A 19,583-nucleotide genomic window follows, 5' to 3' on the forward strand; every position below is an offset into this window, starting at 1 on the left:
GAAGTACCTTACAGCGTCCATATTCCGTCAGCCGATCTCGTTCTTACACTGCCACAGTGTATCTGATTCTTTACATTCAAATTTAAAAAAAAAGTTATTTATATGTAAAGTTTTATTTCTTTTGGTGTTTGGAGAAAACTGAATATTGTTGAAAATATAGATATGTTATTGTTTTCTCGTGCCTATTTGTCTAATAAGAATTTCTTCAATGCTTTCCCCATTATTTAAGTAGATATTTTGAACTTGATTGTCCATGTTTCAATGCTTCCCCATTATATTGTAAAATTATGGATGTGTGGGTAATGATTGTTAATGTATTGTACACAGTGGCCAGTGCCATAATCTTGTACAAGTCATTTCAACTAGAATTTTCAAATTGTTACTTTTGAAAAACAAAAAATGAAAATTAGTTTCTTTAAAACAATTGCCCAAGCGATCCTTAGTGTGCATTGAACTTTAATAATCTTGTTTAGATTAATTTTGAGTTATCCAAAATATGTGAGGTGGTATATGTGTTATGTTAAGAATTTAGTTACCTTTTATTGAGGATAACTATTGGTTGTTGTTCTACTGAGTTTTTGTAAATACTTTGAGACTTGAGTTTTTATAAAGACTTTTGAGGTTTTTCGAATTATGTGATACTGAATCTGACATGTGTGGTTCAGTTACAATGGATTCAACGGAATATGGAGTTTGATGGAACTGCAACTGATGCTTCAAAAAAATGAACGAGATAGCAGAGAAACGGATGTCAATACAAATATCGTTGATGTTGATTCAGTAAATGAGACATTAGATGTTCCAAATCCACCAAAAAGAAGGAAGGTTGTGAAAAAGTCCATGGTTTGGATAATTTTGAGAGGGCTAAAAGTTGATCCTAAAGACCCTCATGCTCAATGTAAGGTACTGTGGAGTTGTCTATGCATGTCATCTTCTAAACGTAATGGTATTGGGATTATGAAGAATCATTTGAAAACTTGTTAAAAAATATACTCCTACCAGAAAAAGAGAGATCCAAACCCAAATGACATTAGCTTTCAAAACTAAAGACAAAGACAATGTTGGGGGATAATATGTCACAACTTGTATGTGAGTCATATAGTTTAGAGAGTTTTCGGTCGGAAAGCGTCGGTTGAAACGATAATTGTTGACGAAATTGCCAAATTCAAGTTTGTGGAGGGTGAAGGATTTAAAGAATTTGTGGATAGATTAACATGTACAAGTCAACCTAGATTTGTTGTTTCGTCTCGGTTTACTGTGGCTAGAGATGTGCTTAAGTTGTATGTTAATGAGAAAAAGTGTTTGAAAGACATGCTTGTGAACAAGAAGTATAGAGTTTCTCTCACTACGGATGTTGGACATCGGGACAAAATATAAATTACATGGTACTAACTGCCCACTTCATAGATTCTGATTGGAGATTACATAAAAGGATACTTAGTTTTTTTCAAATTGAGAATTATAAGGTGATACTATTGGTTAAACCATTGAAAAGAATTTGAAGGATTGGGACATTGAAAGGGTAATTACTTTGACGGTTGATAATGCAAGTTTCGAATGACATTGCCATTGCTTATCTTTTGAAAAAGATTCAATAAGGGATTATTGTTTTGGTGGAGAATTTCTGCATGTTCGTTGTTTATGCTCATATATTAAATCTCATAGTATGTGATGCTTTTTAAGGAACATATATGATTACATAGCAAAGGATTCGAAATTGTACGATTTATAAGACCTTCTTCTCCTGCACGTTTTTTTAAATTTAAAAAGGTGCATATAAATTGAAAAAATTTCTTGTAAGAGTTATGTGTATCTTGATGTTCCCACATAGATGGAACTCTAAAATATTTGATGACTTGAGGTAGCTATGAAGTTTGAAAAGGCTTTTGATAAATTAGAGATGAACATGCATTGCCTCTCTAAAATTTGGTTTGGTCTGAAATCCATTGGATTCCATGTAAATTAGGTCCTTAAATCATGCCCTAACTTCCATTTTCCAAACCCTGGCTGTTGTTAGGTCAGCTAAAGTTGTTAAAAAGATGGGAAATGAGGATGTTGAACTAACTTTAAGGTCAAGGTCCATCCCCACTTAACAAAAGATACATTTGGCATTCATTACACATATATCGTATCTCGAAAATCATAAATCAACTAGCTTGTCATCGATTGACGACAAAATAGATTATCTAAATTTGATAAGCTAAATCGTCTTGAGATATTTCATCTAAGACTTGACCGATTTTCAACTACTTTGATAGGATCCGAATGAATGGCCTGTGATCGAACCATTGCCATCCTACGGTCACGGAAGGGACACATCAGGGGGAAGGTATATCAGTTTAATCTTTGGAACAAACCTCACTGATGTTGTCATCACAGGTAAGTATCCCACTGCTAAAGTCTGACTATCTCTAACTTTCTGGACTGGTGTCTAAAACTTCGAGTGGCGCCGATTGACATCAGGTAACAATGGCACCATTGACGGTCAGGGTGATCACTGGTGGCAGCAGTTTCATCAGGGAAAGCTCAAGTACACCCGTCCATACTTAATTGAGATCATGTATTCCAGTGATATACAGATATCAAACTTGGCCCTGCTAAATTCTCCAGCTTGGAATGTTCATCCTGTATACAGCAGGTAACCAATTATTTACTTTAGAGGAAAACTATGTATGAGATTCAACACTCCCTGATTTGATTCACTTGCAAATGTTATACAGCAATGTTCTTATTCAAGGCATCACCATTATCGCTCCAGTTCGATCTCCGAATACAGATGGTATCAACCCAGGTTTGTTCCGAATGCAACTCAAACTTCTCGAGCGATAGTTTTAAACATCTTGTTAAACCAATGACTGGCTTCCATCTGCAGATTCCTGCACAAACGTTAGAATTGAGGATTGTTATATAGTATCTGGAGATGATTGTGTAGCTGTTAAGAGTGGTTGGGATGAGTATGGCATAAGATTCGGATGGCCGACTAAGCAACTGGTGATCAGAAGACTCACGTGCATTTCTCCAACAAGTGCTGTCATCGCACTGGGGAGTGAGATGTCAGGTGGGATTCAAGATGTCCGAGCTGAAGACATCATAGCTATCGATTCTGAATCCGGGGTCAGGATTAAAACTGGCATAGGAAGAGGAGGTTATGTAAAAGACATATATGTTAGGAGGATGACAATGCATACCATGAAATGGGCATTTTGGATGACGGGCGATTACGGGTCACATGCCGATAAGAACTATGACCCCCACGCATATCCTGTAATTCAAGGAATCAACTACAGGGATATGGTTGTTGAAAACGCAACAATGGCAGCTAGATTGGAGGGTATTTCGGGTGACACATTCACAGACATATGCATTTCCAATGTGACAATCAGCATGGCACCAAAGGCCAAGAAACAGCCATGGACTTGCACCGATGTTGAGGGAATAACGAGCCAGGTTACTCCTCCACCATGCAGTCTGTTACCGGAACAGGGAGCAGAGAAGATTACAACATGCAAATTTCCAGAGGATAGTATACCAATTGATGCAGTCCAGTTGAAAAGATGCTCCTACCAATTCAGTCATGCATGAAGCTTACTTGCTGTGTACCAACAAACGCTATATCCAGTCGGTATATTGTTACTTAGTATAAAACGCTATCTAAGAATGTTCGGTATGACGTGTATTTGCCTTTCAGCACAGTTCTGGTTAATATAGAATGTACACACACATTGAATGCCATCATCATAATTCCTCTTAATATAAATTAGCGTTGGTATCAGCCAAAAACTTGAAACGTATCACATTGAACCAGTTCTTTCAGCCAACAAGTTAGTCATATTCCAACAAAAACCAGGAAAATGAAAAGAAAAAAAAAGGGAAAGGAAACGTTTATGATATGAAAAGTATACAACCATTAAGTGTAGTTCACAAACCTAGTGCCAATTTGTACAGCTAACTCGCAAGTGTTCACTGACAAGATTGGCGTTCTAGAATTCTGCACTGCATGAAAACTCATGCTTCTGATCTTTTCCTTCTGTCACTACATCAGTAAACGAAGATTAAGAAACATGAGATCATAATCCAATGACTGTAAGTAAAGCCAGTACATTGTTGAGAAAGTAAGCTTTTACAGAGGGTAAGTAATCTCGAATGCTAAAAGGACTACAAGACAATTGAGTTCGTTCCTATTCCAACTCCATAGAGCACAGTATCCACATATCTAAAACAATTCAACACAGAAGACAAACATAACACAAATAATATATATGGATTATTCATTTCAGCATATGATATTAACAAGGTAGAAATTGAGTAGAAGGAATTACTAATGGAGTTTAGTTATAGTGTGACTGGTAAAGAAAGATGAAGTGCTGCAGGCCTTTTACTTGAACATGATATACTTTTCCATTTCATTCTCATTGCAAAGTACAACATTACACGCTCAAACCACAATAACATTAAGATAACATAAGGCATTACTACACAGGCTATACTATGACAAGCAAGACAAGATAGTGTACATTCGCAATCAAAAGATAGGAAAATAACCAGATGAACCCTTTTATATTAAGGAACAAGCTCAAAATCTGTCACAGTTGCCTTGTAGACCACCCCTCCATTCCCTGATCAAACACTGTTTCACTTGCTCTAAGATTTGAAAGCAATGCATCACGTCCAGATAAAACAATGTGAAAAAAGCCATCAACTTGTTTTGTAAGATGATCAACACCTTGTGTAAGCTTTTCTGCCTCCCTCCTCAAATCTACAATCAATTTCTGGAATTCTTCCACTTTCATGCAGCCATCCATATTTCCTTGAATCATGGAATGCAGTTTTTTTACACTCTCATCAACTGCATCAACATCTCTCAACGCAGTACATCTTCCACTAGAATAAATTTTTTTAATTTCCATATTTACATTCTTCTGTAATTCAGTAAACGCATGTGCCCATCTGAATGTATCTGAAACATTGGTGGGTAACAACCTTTTGGAAGAACCTGATAAGGCAGAAGCAAAAGTACTGCAAATAAACAAAGTCACCACCTTCACTCCGTACAACACATGCATCAAAACCTTGCCTTTGGATGAGTTCTTAACCTTTGGAAGATCAAGTGATTCCTCAAGACAGTCCAAAATAGTAGAACTCTCAACTCTGGAGGTTCTGGAACTAATATGTTGATTCCATGCATCTAGCGAAGAATGGGCATGAACAAACTGGTCGGAAGATGTAGATTCCAGATTGTGCAAGGCACACCGAATTATCAGATGACCTTGATTCAACTGTGAGAGCTCAGAGCTAAAATCATTGCATATATCAAGTAATTTCACACTGACGTTCAGGTACTCATCTAGCCATTTCTCATCCCAGTCGGACGCAGGGAACCCAAGCTCTTCTATAAGGGTTTTTACATCATTGTGAGTTTCGCACAGCAGATTCATTGCTAATTCCATCCATGAGAAGCTGAGTATGTCATTTTCAGATTTTGGAGTAAGCTTTTTCAGCCTCTCTGCCAAGGAATCCTCAAAAGTAGCTAAAAGAAAAACAAGTCTAGAAGACAATTTTGAACCCTTTGGTGATATTGCACGGAAAGGATTCCCAAAAGGAAAGAAGGGCCAGTGCGGCTCTTGTGGTCTGCTCATTATATAACACTAACTGCAAGATGGATAAAATCCAAGAATGAGCTGCCATTTCGAAACAATTCATGATAACCATCCATCATGCCACCATCACATTGAACATAAATCATGTAATAAAATTTCAAAAAAATTGGAGCACTGCAGGTGCACCAAACCTTTCATGAAATTTCCAAACATAGCATGATCAATTTAGGCAATCTAGAGTAGAAGTGAAACACTGGTGAAGGAACTGGATACACCAACTACTAACATCAGTAAACAGCCAAGAGGCCTGCATAACAAGGAATTCTCCTTGCAAACAACAACCCCAATACCTAGTTCTCCCCATGTAATGTTACAACTATCAATATTTGGAATTAAGACCCAGAAAAATGACAAGATAGCCCAAAATTGAATTTTATTCCAAAAACCCATTCGAATTATTGCTAGCAAAAAAGTTCAATAAGTAAGAACGGGATTTCCAAATCCAGAATATAGAAACACAAGTTTCACCAAGTGCTACACCTAAATACCAAAACAAACAGAAAAACAAATCATCTTCCACGCAGAAAAATGAGCGGGGAAAAAGGTCAAACGTTAACCAAATCTTCAATACTGTGAAGCAGCTAAAAGAAACTAGCTTTTCCTTCAAACATAACCTCAAAAACTATCCAAAACACAGAACACTTTCATAAATCAATTTTTACAAAGTAATCAGCTTGGAATAGCAAAAGTTAGGGCGAATCCAAGAAAAAACAAGTAAATTAAGCTAAAAATATAAACAAAAAAATCACAGAAATGAATTTTACCAATACGTAGATCTAGGAACAAGCAATGAGCAGAACGAATGAAAAATCCTCCAAAAATCAACATCAAACATCTATTAAAAGCAAAAACCAAAGAACAAAAACCCTAGGTGGTTACATCGAAACATAAATCCACAGCAAACAGAAAAATTCAAAAGCAATAAAATCAAATGGAAAACAAAAATAAATAATTGGAGCGGTTCCTACCAGATTCAGAAACAAGAAAGCAAAGGAAATTTCTAAGAAATTATCGCAGGCAGAAAACGTTGTAATTCTCGCGTGATGGAAATGAGAGGAGCTGTATTTCAGAATTGATGATGATAAGGCCAGTGATAACCTAACCTGAGAGGTACGCAAATTATGCGAAAGGTAGAAACGTGGAGGGAATTGATTGGATGTTGACGTACCAACGAGCTTCTTTTTTTCCGTCACCGTCGTGTGGAATTTTAATTTTTCCTTGGCTGAATTTCTTTCGTTAGGGAATGCGCTAAAATGACTGCGAAGTTACTCACAGCATATTACATGACTTCTGGCATTAAACGTGGCGGACTGTGAGTGGCTTTAGCTGGTGGAATTAATACAATTTTGACCGTTAAAATATCTTCTAAGTTTGGACGGTGTGGATTTTACGTCACATTATTTTATAATTAGGGGACAAGACAATGACAATAAAAGTAAAAGTTTAGAGAATTGAATTTAAATGTGTCATTTCATTTTCGGAAAATTATTTTTAAAATTTCTGAAAATATTTATAAATAATAGTAAAATAATACAGTTTGTCTATTATAGATCGTAATACAAATATTCTTTTAACTATTAAATATCATATTCCAACTTTATAATGCATTTTGATTCAACTAATATTTATTATAAAAAAATTATAGATTTTGTTCAAGATTTTTATGTCATCTGACGCCGTTAGATTATGAAATTATTTGACTTGTCATATGTTCTTTTAAAAATTAATTTAGCAATATGAGTAAATTTGTAATTAAGTAAAATTTTATCATATACTTTTTCCTAAGTTTAAACAAGTGGCAATTGTAATTATAACCATCAAGCCCAAAATATTAGCAGATATTATACCATGTAATTTTTTTTTTTTACATATATAACAAAATTTAAATTTTGCATTCGAAGTCTATTAGTGATAGATAGTTATCCATAGTAGGGGTCTATGCTTATTGGTAATAGATAATATCACCGATTGGAGGTGATAATTTTTGCAATTCTTTAAAAATGTTCCAATAAATTTAATTATTATTCCTAAAAGTGATACCCAATGCAACAATCCTTTAAATAAGGAGGTGATATTTGTGATTAGCCAAGTCAACTTCTTACTTGGTGAGAGAGATAATTTTGCTATTTTTTATTAGTTGTAATTAGAATAATAATGAGATAGAAAAAAGAATAGTCATTTTGAAAAGGGTCGAGGAATTCAATTGGATCTTAAGTATTCTCATCAATCTAGTGGATAAGACACTAAATATCATCTCAAAGGTTGATGACTATCAATTGTTGAAACTAACCAAAAAAAAAACTCAAAGTTATAGCATAGTTTCAATTTTTATTAATGAGTGAGAACATCTATTTTGATAGTTTGATCAAAGTATTCAATTTAAACATAGCTTAACTAACTAAGACATTACATCTTTGAGATTCAAATCCGCTCCATCACGTGTGTCAATTTAAAAAATATAAAGTTTGGTCAAAGCAAAAGATTTACTGTTATTTATTATTATCATTTTGTAACAAATTCATTAATCAAACAATAGAAAAGGTCGATGGCCTAAACAAGAACTACAATCATCCTAAAAAAAGAAGAGAAGTCAAAAAGGAAAATTAGATAGCCATAAACAAGACAACTTAGAAAAATTCAAACAAGCTTAAAGCATGAGTCGTATCATTAGCGCAACTGGCAACATGAATAAACTGAACTCGATAGAAGAGACAAAGGTCTCGAATACCATTCACAATTGTAGCCACCACATTGTAAACCCAAGAATTTTTTTGGAATAAAGAGGAATTTAAGTCAACACAAATAACCAAGAACACAGACGTTTTGCAGGCCTTAGCCCTTCGACCAATGTTTTTTATAGATCAAGACACAATAACGCAATTCCTAGAGCTGAAGCGTAAGCCATGAAAAGAAAATGCGAGCACTATATAAAAGTACTAAACAAAAAGTATAGTTGAAGTAGGAATAAAGAAAAGGAAGAAAAAAACATCTAAACACCAGAAATTTTGTATTTGTTGGAAACGAAAAGACCCTCAGAACGACGAACAACAAAACGATCAAGGTACGAGGTCAAGCAAAGAACAAAACCTGCAAAACAGAAACTCGTTATAGCCTGAGTCGCGGAGCTCGCTCTCTTTAAGACGTTTCGCAGCTCTGACCAAGTATGCAAGCAGGTCTGAAATATTGCCACGTCGTCCCAGGATAAAAACACAAAGAAACCCGATCAAGAAATACACCGTTACCGACCGAAACATACACCCTTTCTAACTCACTGCTCGAAAAACGGAAAAAAGAAAAGTAGGAGAGGAAAGGAGAAATTTGAATGGAAGTGAAGAAATTGTTGAATGAACTACTGAAGGTCACGCCTTTATAGGCCTTCAACGTGGAACGGTAGAGTGGAGAAGAGACGGAGAGCCTCAAAACGTGCAAGACTTGACAGAACTCTGCACTGCAAGGGAGGACTTTCTTTTTTCGGTTTTAAAAATAAAAAAATAATAATAAATAATCATATTTTTATTAAAAATAATAATCACACACACGCGTCTCGCCACGCCCGACCGGACGAATGACGGCACACGTGTAGGATGTCCACCGAACCCACATTGGTCTATCTTCTCACTCCTTCCAAAACATAGCTACCCTTTGGGGCCCAAACCCAAAGCTTAAGGTTGGGGTACATAAAGGGAGGCTTCCAAAGCAAAGTTTTCCAACGTAGGATTCTCTAACCAAAGATTGGTTCCTCCTAATTTTTAAAACTAAAATTTTCAATCCAACAATCCTCCACTTGAAAATTTAAACAAAAGAGAAAAAGTTTTTCATCGAGCATTTTCAGTCTATAAACACTTGCATAAAGCAAAGGTGCCTTAACGACTTGAACATTTACGTAGTATATATGATTTAAAATATAATCGGTGTAACCCTTGGTTTTGTAACTCTATCTCTAACAGCATCTCACACAGAGTGTCATTAGGGTGTAGTACGAAAGTCCATGCTTTAAAGCCTAGTACAAGAGTATCCCGGTTTAGTGAACATTCTAGAGAGTTTGCCTAAAACTCCATAGGAAGCGGCCTTCACTTCCACATTCACATAGGTGAGTCTATCAAGAGTACTCCTATAGCTAGGTACCCCACTTGTTATCAAGTATAGATCTCATTAAGAACTGAGTTCAACCTTTTCTTACACTTCAGGATATCATGCTCAGACTATAAGTCATAGGAATGGAATTCTGAGTTTTTGGTTTAGCATGATTAACTATATATCACTTGTGATCAGTTTATTACCCATTGAACCTATTTTTGGGATCTCCAGTCTACAGGTTGGGTTTTCCTTATCGTGATTCATCTTTCTATAAGCATGAGTCCCATCCTTTCTGAGGTTCTGAAAACCTTCTCTCTGGCCAGTCCTTTCGTTAAAGGATCTGCCAAATTTTCATCAGTCTGTATATGATCCACTCTAACCTACACAGTAGTAAGAAACTCTCTAATGGTAATGTGCGTTTCTTTCCGTTGTAGTAACAGTTCTGAATTTTGCGATTGCTGCAGTACTATTGCAATAGATCAATATGGCTGGTACCGGCTTTCCCCATAAAGGAAATCTCTGATAGCAGACTTCTGAGGCCAACCTGCTTTTTCACTAGCTGTCGCTAATGCTATCATTTCTGACTCCATCGTTGATTAGGCTAAAATAGTCTTTTCTTGGACTTCCCAAGAGACCGCTCCGCCTGCTATATTTAAAGATATAGCCACTTGTAGCATTGAATCATCCGAAAGAGAGGTTCAGTCAGCATCGTTGAATCCTTCCAAGACAGCAGGAAACTTTTGATAATGTAATCCTAGGTTTTGGGTTTTCTTCAAGTAACCTCATTTTTACCCTTTCTATAGCATTCCAATGTCTTTACTAGGTCTGCTTGTAAACCTGCAAAGTAACCCTCGCATAAGCTATGTCAGGCCTAATGCAATCAGCAGCGTATTTAAGACTGCCTATGATGCTCGCATCCTCAGATTGATTAATACTGTCACTAGTGTTTTTAAACAACTTGATACTAGGGTCATAAGGAGTACAAGTTGGTTTACAATCAAAGTAATTATATTTCTTTAGAATCTTTTCTATATAGCGAGATTGATCCAAAGAAATTCCTTTTTTAGACCTGTTCACTTTTATGCCTAAGATTACACTAGCTTCTCCTAAGTTTTTCATGTTGAAGTTTGCACTCAATGTTGACTTCGCATCATTTATGACGTGCAAGTTCGACCCAAAGATCAATAAATCATTTACATATAGACACAAGATAGTGCAAAGATTATTTTCAAACTTATAGTAGATGCATTTGTCACTTTCATTAACCTTGAAACCTTTAGATAGGATAACGTCGTCGAATTTTTCATGTCATTGCTTAGGAGTTTGTTTTAGTCCATAGAGAGATTTGTCTAATTTACACACCTTATTTTCTTGATTATGGACTACAAAACCCTCAGGTTGTTTCATGTAAATCTCTTCTTCAGTTCACCATTTAAGAAAGCAGTCTTTACATCCATCTGATGTACTACGAGATTATAAAGGCCAGCGAGAGAAAATAGGACACGGATTGTGGTAATCCTAGTGACAGGGAAGAAGGTGTCAAAGAAATCTACGTTTTCTCTTTGTTTAAATCCCTTTGCTACTAACCTAGCTTTAAATTTGTCAACAGTTCCATCAGGTCTAAGTTTCCTCACTAAGATCCATTTGCACTCTATTGCCTTGTAGCCTGGGGGTAGATCTACTAAGTGCCAAGTTCTATTTGACTCAAGTGAACCCATCTCATCATTTATGACTTCTTCCCATAGGTTGGCATCTACTAAGGACAGGGCGGCTCTCAGATCTTTAGGATCTTCTACATTATAGGTCAGAAAGTCATTTCCGAAATCTTTGGTGGTTCTAACTCTTTTGCTTTTTCTAGGTTATGGGTCGGTTTCCTCTCTAGGGTTAGGATTTCTAACTAGGGTCAGACCACTTGATCCCGAGCCTCCACTATTCCTTGATTTAAAAAGAAATCTATCTCAAAGAAGTCGGCATCATTTGATTCAATGATCACTTGGTTCACTAGATCATAGAACCTATAGGCTTTACTATTTGAGGCATAACCTATAAAGACGCACTTGTAAGCTCTACTAGCCAACTTTCTCCTTTTTGGGTCTAGAATCCTTACAAAGGCTAGACAACCCCATGTTCTAAAGTAGGATAAGTTTGGTTTCTTATTCTTGAGAATTTCGTAAGGTGAAGTTTTATTTTTAGATTTTGGGAATTCTATTTAGGACATAACATGGTAAGGATGAATTCACCCCACCAATAAGACGTGGCTCCTAAACTAAGTAAAATACCAACTACTAGCTCAACTAAGTTCTGTTTTTCTTTCGAATTATCCGTTCATTTCAGGAGAATAAGGTGCAGTCTTTTCATGTATTATTCCATGTGAGTTAAAGAACTCATTAAAACTGTCCGAGTCGTACTCGGCTCTCCTATCACTACGAAATCTTTTAACATTTCTATTGAACTGATTCTTTATTTTAGAAACAAAAAGTTTGAAGGCATCAAAAGTATCACTTTTGTTTTTCAACAAGTATACAAAAGTAAAATCAGAGCAGTTGTCAATAAAAGTAATGAAATATCTTTTACTGTTCCTAGTCAAGATGTCATCAAATTCACATAAATCAGAATGAATTAAATCTAGAGGCTCAGAAATCCTAAGTACAGATTTATGTGGAGTTTTAGTAATTTTAGCCTGACTACAATACTCGCATTTATCAAAATCATTCGTGGATAACTTAGATATCATTTCCAGCCTAATCATGTTACTAATTATTCTTATTCACATGACAGAGTCTAACACAGCATATACACAGAAGATTTCATTTTATTGAGGTCTAAATTTAACTTGAACATTCCCTCAGTTGCATATCATTTCCCTACAAATACATTATTTTTAGTAAGGGTATATAGGTCTGCCTCTATAGTTTGAGTAAACCCGATTTTGTTAAGGAGATAGCCCGAGACCAAATTCTTTCTTATCTCCAGAGTGTGTAAAACGTCCTTCAACATGAAGGTCTTCCCAGAGGTAAACTTCAATTCCACCTTGCCGGTTCCAACAACTTTTGTGGAGTGGTGATCCCCCAATAGAATATTTTTATCCTTAGTTTAGTATAAGTTTTAAATAGACTAAGGTCGTGACAAACATGGCGCGTAGTGCCAGTGTCTATCCACCACCCTTCACAACCACTAATCACATTTACTTTTGTGATCATGGTGACTAATGGTTCTTCTGTCAGGTTCGCTTGACCAGCAAGACAACGCATGTTCCTACAGTTCCTAGCCATGTGTCCAGGTTTATTATAATTAAAGTAGAGGAACTGTATCGTTTCTCCTGAAGGGGGCTTCTGTTTTTTCTATTGGTTCTGGTTGCTGGAGCCACAGTTTTGACCTTTCCTCTTTGTCTTCTTAGATTTTTTGTCAGGTTTTACCATGGCATAGATGGGTTTCCCAGGTATTGTGTTCACTTCCTCCCTCAGGTTCTGCTTCCGAGCTTCCTCCTCGATCCTTAGTTGGGTGATAAGACTCTCCAAGGAGAACTCCTTGGTCTTATGCCTCAAAGTGTTCTTAAAGTCCTTCCACAAATTGGTAGTTTATCAATAATAACAACAACTTGGAATTGTTAGTCTAGAGAAGGCTCGTGGGCTATCTTCTGGAGTTCATGGGACTGGGCCTCCACGGATTTGTCACTGTCATCTAGAACTTGAGATAACAGCTAACAACATATTTCTTCGACCCAACCTCTTCGGTGTCGTATTTCTTTTGCAGGACATCCCAGACCTCCTTTGTTGTTTCATTGTACTAAGATCATTAGTCAAATCATTTTAAAAATAAAGTTCTTATAAAGAAAGTCTTTCTTCATCTTCTTTTATCTGTTGTTTCAGTTGGTCTTCTAAAGGGACCATCGGCTTAACTTTGGTACAAGTTCAGCAACTTTCTTGACGGTGAGAAAAGAACAGCATCTTTTGCTTCCACCGTTTTTGAAGTTCACTCATTCGAACCGGAATGGACGGTTGAGGTCAGATATCATAACGTCGTTCTTGCTAGTGGGCCATTAGTGATGTGGCAGTAAACATTCTAAAATTGTTTGAAAACGGTAAAGACCTCAGAACGACGAACAGCAAACGATCAAAGTACGACGGTCAAAACAAAGAACAAAACCTACAAAACAGAAACTCGTTATAGGCTGAGTCGTGGAGCTTGCTCTCTTTAAGACGTAGGTCTAGAATATTGTCACTCTTCTCCAGTTAAAACAGCCAAAGAAACCCAATCGAAAATACACCATTACCGACCGGAACACACACCATTTTCTAACTCACTGCTCGAAAAACGAAAAAAGGGAAGAGTAGAAGAGGAAGGAGAACATTCGAATGAAAGTGAAGAAATTGTGTGAATGAACTACTTAAGGCCACGTCTTTTATAAGCCTTCAGCATGGAACGTTAAAGTGAGAAAGAGGCGGAGAGCCTCAAAACGTGCAAGACTCGCGTGGACGACTTGGCCGCTGCAAGGAGGACTTTTCTTTTTTCGATTTTAAAATAAAAAATAAAAAACACACACATGCCTCAGCACGCCCCACACCCTCGGACGTGGGGAGACACGTGTGTGGAACGTCCACCGAATCCACATTGGCCTATCTCTTCATTCCCTCCAAAACGTAGGTACCCCTTAGGGCCCAAACTCAAAGCTCAAGGTTGGAGTAAAAAGGGAGGCTTCCAAAGCAAAGTTTTACAATGTGGAATTCTCCAACCAATGGTTGATTTCCTTCTAATTTTTAAAACTAAAATTTTCACCCAACGGTATTTAGGATTAGTAATCCCTAATTATTATTAATTTTTCAAAATAATGAAAAAATCTCGAAGCCCAAAGCCTTAGGCTTTGGGCTTCAGATAAGGCACACGCCTAATGTGACCGTGTGCCTAGGTATGCCTGGAAGGGTTTTCTTAAAAAAAAAAAAAACATTGCCTTCGACAACCGCCATTACTTCAGAACAAAAAGGAGATAAGTATCCCACATGAATGCCAGACACAGCAGCCTTAACAAAATTATTAAGGTCCCCAACAACAGCCCCAAAACCACAATCATAGTATCAGAAGAATAAAGCAATCTATCAGTAGGACGACCCAAAACAGTTTATAACCAAACAAAGCTTTTCAACAGCCCATAGTTTACCTTTCAAGTATAAACTGGAGCTACCAAGTTCTTTGTGCTTGTTTCAACTTCACACAACACATGTAATATAGACTTACCAATTGTATGGGAAGTGGTAAGTTTTGGCTAAACTAATGTGTAGCATTTTATAGACTGGAAAGTATATTTTATGAAGAAGAAAAACAAGACGCTTTCAAATACATTAATAATTATGAACTGGATAACCTCAATAAATGGCAATAAATGGCAAAGCTCCTTTATTAGGAACTTACAAGCAAATTTGCTCAACTTTGACGCATAACAATTTGGCCCCACTCTGCAAATGGATGGATACAGAGTTAGCAGCCATAAAGTCATTCAAACGTTCTTTATAAATGTGACTGACAACATTGTAAAAATAAATAAATAAATACAAATATGAAAATTTTCAAGATTATGTTAAAAGAAATGGCCCAACTCCGTAAAGTTATAAAAGTCCTTTCAAACTTACTCCAAAAGCAAGCTTTGGATGAGGGGGTTTTGAAGGAGCTCCCAAAGGCTTCGAGTTTGACAGAGGGTGCTTGAAAAGATAATGTATGGTTGCAGGTAAACCAAAGGATTGATCGGATCCCTTCAGAAGCATCCACAGCCAGCTTAGAACAAAACTTTGACAAAATCCCCATCGTGGTTTCAAAGGCAAACGCCTCAGTTCTAGTCCACATCTTAGCCTTACTGGTCCAGTAAGAACAGAGCAAAAGAGCACATGAAGGAGGGGTTGCAGTTGGAGATGTCTCTACCAAACTTGCTGGTCACAGGGACCACACTTCAGAAGCATACAATTCTAGGCTTCACAATCTCATGGGCAGTTTCAACCAATTCCATCAACAAAGCTGGTTAGGTGCTTGACCAAACGATTGACAGGGCAGGCATTCTCGGCTATAAAAGGGCATAATTCTAGATGTACAATGACACAGGAGCTATCTTTACCAAATAGAAACTAGGTGTCCTACCCTAAAAGGTAATTATAGACAATGATTTTGTTAAGTCAATATCAAGACAGAAAGCAGCTAGCATTTTAAGGAAGTTGAGCAGACGCTGCACAGCTAACAAGGGAGAAAGTGTTGTGGTTCTTATAGCTTCTGTAAGAATGAGACTAATTTATTTGAAGGTTAGAAAGGAAACCACCTATCTGGAGATGGGATGGCATCTGAAGAGCAGAAAAAAATTCTATAAACCAAACACTATAATTGTTGATTCGGCTCCCAATCTCGGAGAAACTTGCAGTGTTAGTCATGTAATGTAATCATGCCAGTGCGGTACGTTAGTATCTCCACCTACTTGGATGGTGAATGTTTCCATCACTGTCGCCTTCACTTATATTAGAAGATGCCCCTTCGACTTTTTGATTGTTAACTCGTCTTGGAATAGTCCAGTTCTCATGTTGATGGGATTGAATTGAATGAGAAGAATCCCTACCAACCCGGTGTTCCTGCAGATTAGTTAAAGATTGATTGAGTTTGAAGAATTGTTAAAAAGAGAAAAGAGCAAACCAAAAACTTAAAACAAAGCTTATAGATCCAGCTTCATACATCATGAGACAGCAAATTATCTGCCTCAAGCATGTGGATGACGTGTCCCATTTTCGGCCTCTTTGTAGCATCAGGATCAACACAACGAAGAGCAACCAACAAAACGCGTTTGAGAGCTTTGGAAGGAGGCTTCTCTGGCAACTTGGGGTCAACCACTTCCTCAGATTTTCTGTCTCCAACCATTGCTTTCAACCAATCCACCAAATTTACCTGCAATTGTGACATTAATTTCAACTGAATAAGCAGCAGAACAGAAAAGAACGGAAATGATATTAATGCATTAATTAATCATAATCAAGCATTTTATGCAAAGAAAAACTAACCTCTCCTTGAGGTCTACTGTAATCAACAGGGCTCCGCCCAGAAATTATCTCCATAATCAAAATTCCAAAGCTATAAACATCACTCTTTTCATTCAACATTCCAGTGCAGGCGTACTCAGGTGCAACATAGCTATAGAAATCACCACATGACTTTCCATCTTACCAACCGTATAAAGTTAAAAATCAAGTATAGGTTAAAAACTAACCCAAATGTGCCCATTACACGAGTTGTCACATAGCTTCTTTCAGAACAAAGAAGCTTGGCCAGCCCAAAATCAGATACTTTCGCATTCCACTGACGATCAAGCAGTATGTTGCTTGATTTTACATCACGATGGACAACCTTTGGTTCAAGACCCTCATGAAGATATGCTAATCTACACCATAGGGGAAAAAAAACAGAGAGCGAGAGAGAAAACTACATCAGAGGAATTGCATGCTTCAACAAGAATCAATAGCTAATCTGCAATAACCCAATTACAAACCCCTTTGCCGTTCCAAGTATGATGTTAACACGAATCTCCCACGTCAAAGGGCTCACATCACCAACATCGCCATGAAGCCATTGGTCTAAATTGCCATTGTTAACGTACTCATAAACAAGCATTCTGAAAAAAGAAAGCAAAAGTTCATGATAAACATTTATGGCACCAAAAAGTCTCTTGCATTTTAAGAGAAAATCAACAGTACCTATATGCACCCTCAACGCAGTATCCCAGCAACCTGACAAGATTCTTGTGTCTTACGCGTCCAATTGCTTCCACTTCCACTTTGAATTCCCTCTCAGCTTGACCCCTAGTAAACAAATAGATTAAACTTCAGCATCTACATAATCTTCAGACCAAGAATCAAAATATTCACACAAGAAATGAAAAATTATTACAGAAAATATTTCTTCTTCTCACTTAATAAAGAAGAACATCCCAAATAAGAAACACATAAAACTGTAGCAGTTTGAAACAACCCCTCCCCTCAATTGAAAAGAAACAACAGCATCAGATTCTCTATAGAAGATTCTAAGTTCTAACACAAAATTGATTGAGATTTCTCGAAACCAAACAGAACCCTCAAGTTACAGAAGCAAAGTAGGTCAAAGTACAAATTCAAGGATAAAACATTAGAGAATTAGTCCACATGATCACCTGTTATTCAAGAGATTCTTGATAGCAATTCTAGTACCATCTCCTAAGACACCTAAATACACGATCCCATATCCACCTTCTCCAATCACATTCTCTTCACACAAGCCATTAGTGGCCGCCTCGAGCTCTCTCAGAGTATACCATCTGCCCCAACCCAGGTGTGAAACCTCAGGCCCAACAGTACCAGATCCAAAAGAAGCAGTTTCACTCACAGTGCCTCTACTCTCACCACTAGAAGGTCTATCAGAGAAAACAACCCGATGCTCCAATTTCCCGATCTCGACATGAATTTCCGGCTGAACATGGTGGTGATGATCCGGCACGGCGTGGTGGACGATCTCCTGGATCTCTTTCGAAACAGCCGGAGGAGAATGTTGGGTTGTGGACTTAGGAAAACGGATTTGGTTCTTATGGCGGTTCCGCTTGCGAGAAGTGAGGCAGAGTGAAAGAAGAAACAGTGCAAGAACTATTAGAGCTCCGACAAAGATTCCGATAACAACCCAGAGACGGAGGCCGAAAATCGAGGTGGGTTTAGAGAGCTCCGTGTTCACAAATGCAGCATCATAAACAGACATTTCTTCTTCTTCGATGCGATCCAGAGAGGGGAAGAAGAGGAACTAAAGAAAGCAAATCAGGGGTTTTAAGGGCATTGACCTCATCGGAAAAACCCAGCAATGGAGGATTCCGGCGAATCTGCAAAGAGGGAAAAATGGAATTGAAAGAAGAGTGAAGAAGTGAGAATAAAAAAAAAAAAAAAATCAAAAACTTATTTTTATTGTTTGGAATTTTGGCTAAAAATTCAACTATTGTACTTTAAAAAAATGCAATGTAAAAAAAAGAGAAAATAGACGTAATTTTTAAAACAAAAAAAACGAAATGAATACTAAATGAGACCTTAGTTTTTTATCTTTTATAAATTGTATTGTGTTTTGTTACAATTTATTTTATCATACTTAATCTTCTGTAACAAGAACCTGAATTCTTAGTTATATTTTAAAAATAAAAATGAGTGTTAAAAAAAACAATAAAAAAATAAAATCAATAGATAAAATAGTTTATTAGCTTAATTTAAAAAAACCAAACATAAAAACAAAAGTCAATGGATTATTAGATAGAGTTTAAAACAACAAATTAGTTTTCAAACTTTCATGTTAAGCTTTTTAGCTTATAAAAAAATTATTTTATACTAACATAAAATATAAAATAATTTAAGTACCATTTTATTAATAATTTCATCTTTTCTTTTTAGTTTTTTAAAATTAGGTTTATTTATTCATACTTTTATCTCTAAATTTCTACCAATTTCTAAAAATTTAAGTTAAAATTTAAATAATAAAAAAAAATTTCAAATTTTTCTCTTAGATTTTGAAAATATTTTATTTTTTTTTTTGAAAAAAGTAAAAACCATGAAAATTTCAAACCTAACTAAAAACTAAATAGAAACCATTTTTAAAGTTAAATTTGTGATAAATAAATAGTTGCTTAACTACTTCATTTTATTTTTATTTTAAAATTATTTAATACTAAAATTCAAAAAATTATTGTTCATGGGTTGAACAGCTAAGCAAGCGGAGGATGTAAAGTAATTGGACCCTCAGTACCAATTGTTAAATGTTATAAAGTACAAAATCCTTTTTTTTTTAAAAAAAACCCCTTTTTGTTCATAAAGCTTTAAGGCTTAT

The 19,583-nt window shown here is 36.3% G+C and overlaps 3 protein-coding genes and 1 long non-coding RNA gene across 8 annotated transcripts in view; 1 reads left to right on the forward strand and 3 right to left on the reverse strand.

Annotated features, from left to right (window-relative positions):
• LOC120070012 (probable polygalacturonase) overlaps positions 1-3,791 on the forward strand; it is an 18,036-nt gene extending 14,245 nt beyond the window's left edge. The window contains exons 3-6 of the mRNA XM_039021858.1: positions 2,259-2,379; positions 2,464-2,638; positions 2,721-2,791; positions 2,873-3,791. Coding sequence (XP_038877786.1) covers positions 2,259-2,379; positions 2,464-2,638; positions 2,721-2,791; positions 2,873-3,582 — 1,077 coding nt within the window. The 3' untranslated portion in view covers positions 3,583-3,791. The remainder of the gene's footprint in view (positions 1-2,258; positions 2,380-2,463; positions 2,639-2,720; positions 2,792-2,872) is intronic.
• LOC120070014 lies at positions 2,048-3,330 on the reverse strand. 2 transcript variants are annotated; one of them, XR_005479756.1, is made up of 3 exons: positions 3,189-3,330; positions 3,009-3,103; positions 2,048-2,876 (listed from the first exon to the last, which is right to left on the reverse strand). It is a non-coding gene; the product is annotated as an uncharacterized LOC120070014 (long non-coding RNA). The 2 variants fall into 2 exon arrangements; XR_005479755.1 differs by lacking the exon at positions 3,189-3,330 and having other exon boundaries at positions 3,009-3,153.
• Positions 3,792-4,373: 582 nt separating the features above from the next.
• On the reverse strand, positions 4,374-6,871 carry LOC120070013 (protein BPS1, chloroplastic-like). Of its 3 annotated transcripts, none has more exons than XM_039021861.1 (2): positions 6,761-6,871; positions 4,374-5,649 (listed from the first exon to the last, which is right to left on the reverse strand). In XM_039021861.1, the coding sequence occupies exon 2, from the start codon at positions 5,634-5,636 to the stop codon at positions 4,584-4,586; it is 1,053 nt and encodes a 350-aa protein (XP_038877789.1). In that variant the 5' UTR covers positions 5,637-5,649; positions 6,761-6,871; the 3' UTR covers positions 4,374-4,583. The 3 variants fall into 3 exon arrangements, with proteins under 3 accessions (XP_038877789.1, XP_038877787.1, XP_038877788.1); XM_039021859.1 differs by having other exon boundaries at positions 6,626-6,765; XM_039021860.1 differs by lacking the exon at positions 6,761-6,871 and adding an exon at positions 6,422-6,582.
• Positions 6,872-14,825: 7,954 nt separating this feature from the next.
• On the reverse strand, positions 14,826-18,646 carry LOC120070016 (probable serine/threonine-protein kinase At1g01540). Of its 2 annotated transcripts, XR_005479757.1 has the most exons (8): positions 17,902-18,476; positions 17,450-17,554; positions 17,245-17,367; positions 16,966-17,136; positions 16,760-16,889; positions 16,437-16,646; positions 15,359-16,336; positions 14,826-15,184 (listed from the first exon to the last, which is right to left on the reverse strand). XR_005479757.1 is itself a non-coding variant. In XM_039021862.1 (7 exons), the coding sequence occupies exons 1-7, from the start codon at positions 18,474-18,476 to the stop codon at positions 16,169-16,171; spliced, it is 1,482 nt and encodes a 493-aa protein (XP_038877790.1). In that variant the 5' UTR covers positions 18,477-18,646; the 3' UTR covers positions 14,826-16,168. The 2 variants fall into 2 exon arrangements, 1 of the variants encoding a protein (XP_038877790.1); XM_039021862.1 differs by having other exon boundaries at positions 14,826-16,336; positions 17,902-18,646.
• Positions 18,647-19,583: the final 937 nt, after the last annotated feature.

The sequence above is a fragment of the Benincasa hispida genome, unplaced genomic scaffold (genome assembly GCF_009727055.1).
Source record: "Benincasa hispida cultivar B227 unplaced genomic scaffold, ASM972705v1 Contig751, whole genome shotgun sequence".
Classification (NCBI taxonomy): Eukaryota; Viridiplantae; Streptophyta; class Magnoliopsida; order Cucurbitales; family Cucurbitaceae; genus Benincasa; species Benincasa hispida.

Bases quoted from the DNA above. Each gene is read 5' to 3' on its own strand.
- LOC120070013 (XM_039021861.1), bottom strand. From the start codon at position 5,636: ATGAGCAGACCACAAGAGCCGCACTGGCCCTTCTTTCCTTTTGGGAAT.
- LOC120070016 (XM_039021862.1), bottom strand. From the start codon at position 18,476: ATGTCTGTTTATGATGCTGCATTTGTGAACACGGAGCTCTCTAAACCC. The intron at 17,368-17,449 runs GTACTGTTGATT...TTCTTTTTTCAG, and splicing joins TGCGTTGAGGGTGCATATAG to AATGCTTGTTTATGAGTACG. The intron at 16,890-16,965 runs GTTAGTTTTTAA...TGATTTCTATAG, and splicing joins CGTGTAATGGGCACATTTGG to CTATGTTGCACCTGAGTACG.